The sequence below is a fragment of the Phytophthora parasitica genome, assembly GCF_000247585.1.
Source record: "Phytophthora parasitica INRA-310 unplaced genomic scaffold supercont2.50, whole genome shotgun sequence".
Lineage (NCBI taxonomy): Eukaryota > Oomycota > Peronosporomycetes > Peronosporales > Peronosporaceae > Phytophthora > Phytophthora nicotianae.
This window is the reverse complement of record NW_008649036.1, coordinates 326,916-337,492: the sequence shown is the minus strand read 5'-3', so window position 1 is coordinate 337,492 and position 10,577 is coordinate 326,916. Positions and strand designations below refer to the sequence as shown.

The window sequence follows — 10,577 nt, the reverse complement described above, 5'->3', positions numbered from 1 at the left end:
AGCGTATCGTGAATCATGAAGACCCTCCTGCCGCTCACGCTCGAAATCGTACCCGTTCCACTCCCAATCGCGCGATTCCGGTCGCGCGTAAGTACCTTGTGCGTTGGCTTGGACTCCCTCCTGAAGATGATACGTGGGAGCCACGTGCCACCCTTCTTCAAGATGTCCTTGACATGTATTTACTACTTCCTCCGTCCGAAAATAAAAGACCAGCCCCATCAACGTCCATAGAAGCCATTAACACGGACGGTAGGAAAACGAAAACGCTGTCCAGAGCGCTGAAATGAAGCTGCTTGAATGCTAATAAATTCAAAAAATTAATTAGATATTTACATCTAATTGTAACATTGCTTGTTCTTAGCAAAGTAGAACCAATTTTCATCCAGGTGCACATATTGTCAAACTGCAGGCCATTTCTCGCCGTCTCCTGGACAAATCCAGAGGTAAAACGAACTCTAGCAATTTTCTGCTCGTCACTTTGCACGGGTTTCAGGCATGCTGTGTGGCATCTAAATAACCCCGAGAGAAAGTAGTCGTGTAGAGTAGACTTAGGTATACCAAGGGATTCAGCTAAAGTACGAATGTTGGTTCTGTCTTCGAGCGGAGTAAGCGCGATGGCGTGGTTGAGGTCGAGGAGGAACTCCCCCCGTTAATCTCGATTTGCGACCGCTTCTTCCCTTCCTGCCGCTATCGTAGTTGATAGGTTAGCTTCACGAAGATCCTGGTGACTCGCTGCCATAACCGCGTGATCTGGCGTTCACTACAGCCAAAAACGGACTGCACAGACCACGATCTCTGCTTTGGGCTGCTGCAGTTCCACGGTCGAGCGCAGTAGAGCTGCTACGACATCAACACGCTATTTTGACGTGAGGTTCCTCCTTTTACTGCGCACGCTGTCGGAGTTGGGGCTCATCTGGGCTTTTTGTGAAGGAAAAAAGCAAAAATGAGAAATGAGGCCGTATTTTGGTGACCGTAGCTCGTCAACCACTCATTCAAACTGAGCGCGAAAACCACCAAATGAACCGCTGTGTTTTGTTGCTATTTAGGGTCCAATTAATCACGAATTAATTTCACTTTGACGCTAAAGCGATTTTTTTTTTCAAATCCATGCCTTATATTACCAGACGGAGGAAGTAGATCGTCTTCGACTTAGCTGGGAATGCGCTTCTTTCATCCAGCAAAAAACTACTAGAAATAGACATGAGAGATCCCGTGGGTAGTCGAATGTACTTAGTACATCATAAGTATATCTTAGTAGAATCATTGGTTTGGCAGGCTCCACCAAGATATTAGCGGACCAATGGACAACATGTTCTAGAACTATGGCAAACAAGGAATATATAAAAGAGAAAACAGAAACCGGCTACATTTAGCGACGCTGTTGGAAACCGACAGTCCAACACGTTTTGACATGCAGCATAAGTCGCAAACTTCATTCCAGGCGCCAACCCTGGGTGGTAATATTACGAATTAGATTGCAGGAAGCATTACAAACCTATTTGATCGGGTATAAAATGAAAGTTTCCAGTTTTTCAGTTGAATATGTACAGTACTGGTGTATATTCTAGCAAGCTCTCGTGAGTAGGTCACGTGCCGAATCACCCGCAAATGAAGCGGGGCATATATCAAATCGCGTGATTTTAGAGACATTAGATTCAAAGAAAAAAATGAAATCTCAACTTGGCGTTTGCAATCTAGCTAGTTCGGTGATCCTGCGGCGAGTGCAAGCAGATCATACTTTAAGGTAGCCTTGTATTCATCTTTAAGTGTATATGCTTGCTTCACAGGCTTCAACGGCTCGCGGTGCGGTACAATCTGTAAGTGTTAAACTGGGACAAACTGACAGCACAAATGCAATGATGAACGAATTCCGCAAAACATCTATTTGTTAGCTTTTCTCAAGGTACTTCCTCTTAGAGATTTGATGATCTGCGTTTAGGCTGCCTTCCGGTCTAGTTTATACTATTTTAATTCGGTGGCGTTATTACTATGATGAACTATCCTTTAGAAGCGGTATTGTAGTAACTCTTCTCCTTTTACTCACAAAATGACCCCGCCGGATGCACTGGAGATGTTAAGTCCTCGCGAGTCCACGCAGGTTAGACTTCGACACGCCCACAAAAAGAAAATGCATGACTAGCAATCCTGCGAGAGTTCGCGACCAAAGACCAGTAGCCCTGAACTATACGATACGGACAACCCGCCGCCAAAACATGTTTTAAACATGCTACTTTTGCTGGACGTTCAGCTTACACTTTGAGGCCGGCTAGATGTTGAGCGAGATAACATCGAGCAAGTAACGCAGAACCGTGGAACTACATCGTCTTCGGGAATACATATTCTAGCTCACGTACTTCGTTGTACTGTTTGGCCACTGTTGCCTTGCGGCTACGGGTAGTAAGCTGGTAAAATGACAATGACGGTGAAAGATGCTAGTAAAAAAAAACCTCGATTGTTCGTAAGACCAGCAATTACAATCTAAAGGTCCAAGACAACGCGCCAGAATGCCAACCGCGACATTAACAACAAGGAAGAGGGAGTCGCGGATCAACTGTTTACATTTGACCGTTCCCCAGTAGTCGGAGCGTCCGTCGTGGTTTATAGGGTCCTTGTACCGTGACATTGTGGGGAAATGGCGGTGTAATTGGGTCTACAGTGACCATGTGGTTGAACTCATAGTTGGCCATGACTTTGCGGATCTCGGCACAGTCCTTACCGATGGCCAGCATTAGCTCGTCACAGTTCGCGCCAGGGATAGGAAAATAAAATGTTTAATTTTACGGGGGATCGATCGCCAGCGTAATAACGAGTGCAATACGACATGAAGCAATAATAATAACTTAGCAATACAATGAATATATTGCGACATAAGTTACGCTACGCCCTTGTGGGCTGCTCTCAATTGCTCGTAGTGTCGACGTGAGTGCGAGCGCCCCACATATCGAGGTTAGCACGAAGAAACGTAAGCGTCTCGAAATTAGCATCAGCCAGCCTTCCTCTTTGCGAGGTCAGAATGAGCTTCGTCTGGGAGAACAGACGCTCGCATGCGTTACTTGTCGGCGGAATCTTCGTTAGCAACGAGCTGTAGACCACAGACGACCGACCAGTCTGGAGTGCGGTCCCTTTTTCGTTTCTCGCCAACGGCAGATGATCGGCACGTTACAAATTTTGCAACGACTTTAGCCTCGTGTAGTGGGTCGTGGTTTGAAAGACCAACCGAGCCCACGCAATGCAGTCGAGTGCAACAGTAAAGTTGACCAGCATCATGTGGTTGCAGCCAGCCATGTAGATGTGGCTCAGCGAGAAATGGTGTTGAAGCTGGGCGTCTTTGTTAAGTCAAAGTCGCCTATCAGAACTGCCTGCTGTTATCTACAACTGTTCGTCTACTCAAGCTGGTACATGTTGAAGTATGAGTTGAACACCATCACTAGGACGCTAGTGATGGTAGTGTGGGGAGCAAGTCCAAGTACATGTTTTAGTTTTCTCAGTTTCATTTTTGACAGCTAGTCGACAAGCTCAATACACTCGGCGACAAGACTTTACATGAAGTGCCAGCTTCCTTCGAGTGTCTTTGAACTTTCTTCTGAGCGTGACCTACTACAAAGAATTCTTTAGCAGTGAAAGCCAAAAATGACAAGAGCAACACGCAGCAATCCGATGCCCCGGCAACAACAACGACCGATTCTAATGGAAGTTCAACTGTACCAGTGGCGTTATTCATGCCACTTGCTGCACCCCAGCTGAAGAGCACTTCGCACGCTTCCCTGGTGCAATGGCGAAAGCTTCGACGTGAATACGAGGCTGAGGTGGCGATGCGATGCAATAACGACGCCGACAGGATGGCGGAAGTGTTTGTGAGCGTGAAAAAGTCGTTCGACAACCGACTTCTTGCGGTCTGGTGTGAATTTGACTGGGAAGTCAACATTGATACGGTCAGCGATGAGTTTATACTGACCAAGATCGACGAGATCATCTCGACCGTCAAGAACAACTCTGTTCCTGACGTCGCCGCTTTGTTCAAGGAAAACGTCACGATCGACATGACTGAAAGCGACGTTAAAGAGCGGATCATGCAATTCTTTGCGCGAAGCAGAGAGTTTTTCACTGGGAACGAAGGCATTCGTCTAATATGTAAACTACTGATGAAGTCTTTGCAACCGCGCTGCCTGCGTGACGAAGTGACAACCACAGTGAAATACCAAGCCAGGACAGCCAAAGATAGTGAGAAAGAGTTGTTCAAGCTCATACTTGCCAAAGCCCTTGAGCAGGACCGCGATTTTCAGCGACGCAAGCGATCGCGGACAAGTGACCACAACGACCGCAAGAGGAAGGACTCTACAAACGACAATGACCCGCCTCAACCTCGATTTAAGCACCGGAAAGTGGAGAGAACCGACGGTAAACGGCCAGCAAAAGCTGTAGTTCGTAAGCAAACTACAGAGAAGCAAAAGAGTTCCAAGCCTCCGACAGGTGGTTGCCTTAAGTGCAAAGGTGACCCCTGGCTTACGCGGTGTCCGACTGCTACCGATGATGAGAAGAAGGACCTTTTACGCAAAATACACGAGCGTCGCGACAGCAATAAGGGCATGAAGCCCAATGCTAACGCGTGAAGGTTGAAGCGCATCAAGGACTGTCTCTTGGAACAAGAGAAAACTATCATATTGGAAGGGAGATTGTCCATGCCCTATTGCGCGGATACTGGGGCCGAGAAAAGCATCATCAGTGCTCGCAACCTGATGAAGCTAAAGAAGTTGGGTGGACTTGTGAAAACCACCATGTTGGATAAACCTATTGTCTGCGAGACAGTGGGTAAGCACAGGATTCAGGCAAAGAAGTCTGTGCTGTTACAGATCATGATGCACACTGCGGCTGGGCCTGTGAGGCCAGTTAAACCGTACGAAGTGCTAGTGATCGAAGAGGACGAAAACGAATTTATCGTGGGTGAAGATATTCTCAGTGATTTGGGTATCAGCATTGATAGACAACTAGAGCAGTTGGCAAAGCAAACCTCGACGGACGATGGAGACCCAATAGAGTACAATGAGGGTTTTTGCAGTGGAACCTCACCTGAAAATGAGGTCCGGCAAGCAGTTGAGGGGATGATTGCCAACGCTTTGGAAAACGGATTTCCAGCAGAGAAGGAGGACCGGCTACGTACTATTGTGTACATGTATGATGTATGGAGGCTACATCTTGGGCCTGATCCACCGGCTAAGGTTGATCCTTTAGAGATCCGTCTACGGAAGAATGCGAAACCTTTTCGATGCAAACCAAGAGCATACCCGCCACACATCAGGAAGTTCCTGAAGGAATTCAACGATGAACTAGTCCGTCTCGGGTGGGTGTTCGAGAACGCTTCTAGTCGGTGGGCGTGCCCAGCTTTACCCATTAAGAAGCCAGGCAAGGATGAATTTCGGCAGACAAGTGATTATCGACCAGTTAACGCTGAGACGGAACCCATTGCAGGTGTCATGCCGATCTTGCACGTGATCACAGAACACGTCAAAGGCATGAGTTTCTTTGGACTTTTCGACTTCATCAAAGGGTTCTGGCAGCTACCTCTGGCCAAGGCCAGCCAGGAAATCCTCAGCTACATCACTGACGCCAAGGTGTATACACCTACGCGTGTACCACAGGGATGCAGCGATGCGGCGTTACACTTCCAAGTGACGATGGAACGTTGTTTCGCTAAATTGCTCCACAAACATCTCTTGATATGGATTGACGATCTGCTCTTGTACGCAGAAGACGTGGATACATACTTGGAGAAGTTGAGTGAGCTTTTTACGCTGATGGACGAGTTTGGCCTCAAACTGAGCGCCTCGAAATCGTCTCTTTTCGAACGATCTGTGAAGTGGTGTGGTAAAATTATTGATGGAGATGGCGTGCGCCATGATCCGGAAAGAGTTGTTGCACTGCGAAAAATGCCCCTGCCCTCCAATGCAGGAGAATTGCAGCAGTTTATTTGCGCATGTAATTAGATGCGAGACAGCTTGGTGAGTTATGCTGGTCATGTACACTCACTACAGAAACGGCTCGATGCGACACTGGGAGTTGGGAAACGGACTAAACGTGCAGCAGCAAAGCTAACGGTGACCTTCACAGACGAGGAACGAGCCGCATTTGATAACGTCAAGGACTGTTTAGCTACTACAGCTACATTGGTACTTCCAAGCTCAAAGGGCGTGCTATCAGTGTTCACAGACGCCTCGAACGTAGCATGGAGTGTCATTGTGACGGATGTTGAGACGTGGGAAACGGGCAATCCGATTGCAGATCAGAATCACCGACTGCTACATTGTCTAAGTGGCACGTTCACAGGTTCACAAGAGAATTGGAGCGTGATCGAGAAGGAGGCCTTCGCGATAGTTGCAGCGTGCGACAAATTACCCCACCTCCTCTTACGACCTGCGGGTTTTCGATTACACTGTGATCACCGCAATTTAATCCACGTGTTCGCCCCACACGACATTGTGAAGAAGCACGTGCGTGGGAAGTTGCTTCGATGGGCAATGAGACTTGGAGAATTTAGGTATGAAATACATCACATCGCCGGTGAAGACAATGTTTGGGCAGACATGGTATCACGTTGGGCACGTACGCCAACATGTACCAGTCTACGCAGAGTAACAACACGCAGTCAGCACCAGCATGACCGACTGCTGTTGCGGCCACTTGACCAAGAAGGTTTTATTTGGCCGACACTAGATACTAACGTGGCTGCTCAACGCAAGGTTAGATCCAAGGACGTGCCAGACGGCTTAGTGGAAGGTGATGACGGGGTCCAACGCAAAGACAACCGGTTGTGGATCCCACCATAGGCTACTGAATTACTCCAACGCTTGTGCATTATAGCACATTGTGGCCCCCAAGGCCACCGCGGTAGGGACGCGATGCTGGCCCATTTGGGACGCCTTTTCCACGTGTATCAGTTACGCCAATGCGTAGCCCGATTTCTGACACGATGCTTACTCTGTCATCACGTTAAAGGGGGGAAGATAGTGCCAAGGCCCTGGAGCGAGACCTACCGGACCAACGAGCGAAACCAAGCGCTTCACTGGGATTTCCTATACCTTGGTGAATCATTTGGTGACTTGAAGTATGTATTGGTGCTGAAAGATGATGCAAGTCACTACTGCGAATTGGTTAAGTGTGAGCTACCTACGAGTACCGTTGCGGCTGATGCTATTATGGAGTGGCACAGTCGTTTTGGCATTCCGAAAGATTGGATCAGTGACCAAGGATCTCACTTCAACAATGAAGTGATTGAGGACCTTTGTGCTAGACTCAAGTACAAACAAATCTTCTCGCCAACATACAGCCCATGGATCAATGGGTCTGTCGAACGTGTCAACCGAGATATATTGCAAGTCTTAAGGGTCCTGATACTAGACTACAAGATCAATCATCGTGACTAGCCCAGGCTGATCCCAGTCGTCCAGGCCAGCCTCAACCATACTGCAGTGCCGTCACTAGCCAACAAAACACCGGGCGAGTTGTTCACCGGTCTGGAGCCCCCCCCCCACCTTTGCAAGCGGTATTCCTCGGGCCTGAAGTGGCTCCAAGTGTACAGCAAACTCGTACTTCGGCCGACATTGAAGAAAGCTTGGCCCGATTGCGAGCTAGTGTGAAAGACATGCACAGAGCTGTTACAGACGCTCGTCTCAAGCAGACAATGCTCAACAAGAAAAGGGAACGTGGCGACAACATCGTCAACTTCAACGTGGGCGATTACGTACTGCGATCACGTGTCGATGAGAAGAGACAGACAAAGCTGCTCGTCACTTGGATCGGACCCTACTCGGTCATCACAGCGGAACCACACAACGTGTTTAAGGTCAAGCATCTTGTGACCGGCGAAGAACTTGATGTACATGCTTCGCGGCTAAAGTTCTTCGCTGACAAGGACTTAGAAGTGACTGAGGAACTCCTGGAACACGTGGCTGCTCAGGGCATCATGCTTCGCGTGCGCGAGCTGATACAGCATCGTTGGAATGACCAGAGTCGTTCCTACGAAATCCTTGTTGGGTGGCAAGGTCTGGAAGCAATCGAGGACTCGTGAGAGCCTCTTACATCCCTAAACAGAGACGTGAGTGCGTTAGTGAAAGGATATGTTGCTTCGGCCGAAGACGCTAAGCTTGAGGAACATTTGAAAGCCCTGAAAGCGTAGGCAAAACGGTATTGACCGTGTATATGTGTATACCCTTGGTATAATGACTGTATAGACACCAAATTGAGGTTCTACCTTGATATTGTGATCGTTTTGGTCAGTATCTTGAGTGATATGCATGGTCAAGTCAACTTCAACGGCAACGTGTTGAAGTTGTACTGGTTATGTCATGTATGAGTGATATTTACGTAATCATGATATGAAACGTCACCGAGTGGTGATATACGAAATATAATTCGTACAAGTGTCAATTTTACCGAGTGGTCGGATTGGTCTTGGAAAGGGACTGTAGTGGGTCGTGGTTTGAAAGACCAACCGAGCCCACGCAATGCAGTCGAGTGCGACAGTAAGGTTTACCAGCATCATGTGGTTGCAGTCAGCCATGTAGATGTGGCTCAGCGAGAAGTGGTGTTGAAGCTGAGCGTCTTTTGTTAAGTCAAAGTCGCTTATCAGAACTGCCTGCTGTTATCTACAACAACTGTTCGTCTACTCAAGCTGGTACATGTTGAAGTATGAGTTGAACACCATCAATAGGACGCTAGTGATGGTAGTGTGGGGAGCAAGTCCAAGTACTTTTTTTGGTAGTTTTTTTTGTGTTTTAGTTTTCTCAGTTTCATTTTTGACAGCTAGTCGACAAGCTCAATACACTCGGCGACAAGACTTTACAGGAAGTGCCAGCTTCCTTCGAGTGTCTTTGACCTTTCTTCTGAGCGTGACCTACTACACTCGGCTGCTGTTAGTGCGGAAGAAGCTTTTCCGTACTAAAAGCGTCCTAAACGTCCTAACTTGTCCTAATACCTACTGTCATAAATGACGGTATTGGCACGAACCTTCGGCATCGATTCTAGGACATTTAGGACACGTAGGACAGTGAGGACACGTAGGACAGTGAGGACACGTACGACAGTTAGGACACGTAGGAAACTTATACACTGCCCATGTCAACAAGATATCTCTTATGACTTACTGAATGTCAGAATACCTACTCAAACGCCGTGTATTCCCCAGGAACTTCAACATTCACAGATCGCGCGTGAGCAGGAGCGCTCTGCCGACCATGCTTGATGTCGTCCAGCAGCTTTACGTAAGAATGAGCTTCTTTCTTTGCAGCTTCAATGAAGACGAGGATACTTGGATGCGGCGCACCAATGCGAGCAGCAAAATCGCGATTGTACTTCTCCAGCGGGTTATTAGTCCGATTTGTCATGCTCACATTGTTGCGCCGCATCTGGCTCACGTTCCACAGCGACATGTCGAACCTCTTCGTCCACGTTCGTACAAAGTACTTCCAGAAAGCGGTCCATTTAGTTTTCGTCTCGGTCTCGTCGATGATGCTTCGAACGTACCGTAGCCCCTGCATAAATAAAATAAATAAAAAAGTATTTTTATATAAGTCATATTTTCCGAAAGTAAATACAGAAAAATTACGTACCTTGTCGAGCACTTCTTCGGCAGGAATGACTGTAAGCACGTCCAGCTTTCCAGACTTCATGGCATCCGCGATCTGTTCCTTGGGAATCTTCAGCTCTATCATCTTCCTACGAAGAGCCTGCTTCCAGTGGAAGTGGCAGCCAACGATGTTGGCTGTAGGAAACTGCTCAATCACAGCGTTAATTAACGCAAGCTCAAAGTCACAGGTAACATCGCGAGGCTCCAGCAGGCGGTCGGACGCCATGATGAGCTGCTCTAGTACTCGCCAATACGTTTCTTGGCTTTTCGAGTTGACGAGTACGTAGAGTAGCGGCACGTATACGTCGACACTGGGATCATAGACCATAGCAATAAGGCACTGCGAGAAACCCTTTGGTACCACGGAAAAGGTACCGTCGATAAATAGGGTCAGCTGCGGGTACCGTAGAATCCGCAGTAAGTCCGGATGCCCAAAGCACAGCATGCGCTGTATGCCGGTGGTGGTGGGGTGAGCCATGCTGAATTGTAGGAACGGGCGCGGGTCCGAGTCGCAAATGCTTCGCACCGGTGTAGCCTCAACTGCACGGAAAGTATCGCCACCCGTGGCACCCTGGCGCACGTTTTTAATGATTGTAACACCATTCGGGCGCGCAATACCGTAGATAGTGGACGGGTGATGCTTGGCACGGTTTCATCAAAGACGCGCTGCCACAGAACACCAGGTGCAACAGAGAACTCCTTAATGGCGCGATCTTGGAGCTCCAACGACATGTCGCGGCGAACGTCTGCGACCTCTTCTAAAATGTCTTGGTCGCAGCAGTGGGCATTTCTTTCGATGATAGCGCCCCCCTTCTTGACTACAAGACGTGCTGGACAGCCTGCCCGGAACTTCACGCAGCTGAAATAGGTTGTTCCTGTCTCCACTACGGTGCGCTTCTTACAGAAGCGGTAGTTCTTGTGCTCCATGGACGAAGTTGAGAAGTGTCAACAGATACGT

General features: G+C 48.2%; 2 protein-coding genes across 2 annotated transcripts; both read right to left on the bottom strand.

Annotated features, from left to right (window-relative positions):
• Positions 1-2,315: 2,315 nt before the first annotated feature.
• On the bottom strand, positions 2,316-2,729 carry PPTG_23762 (hypothetical protein; the record flags this gene model as incomplete). The annotated part of the gene is made up of 2 exons (XM_008912871.1): positions 2,316-2,402; positions 2,616-2,729. 2 exons carry the CDS (start codon positions 2,727-2,729, stop codon positions 2,316-2,318), a joined length of 201 nt encoding a protein of 66 aa, XP_008911119.1.
• A 6,423-nt stretch (positions 2,730-9,152) lies between these two features.
• PPTG_23761 (hypothetical protein) lies at positions 9,153-10,546 on the bottom strand (the record flags this gene model as incomplete). The annotated part of the gene is made up of 3 exons (XM_008912870.1): positions 9,153-9,524; positions 9,603-10,190; positions 10,238-10,546. 3 exons carry the CDS (start codon positions 10,544-10,546, stop codon positions 9,153-9,155), a joined length of 1,269 nt encoding a protein of 422 aa, XP_008911118.1.
• Positions 10,547-10,577: the final 31 nt, after the last annotated feature.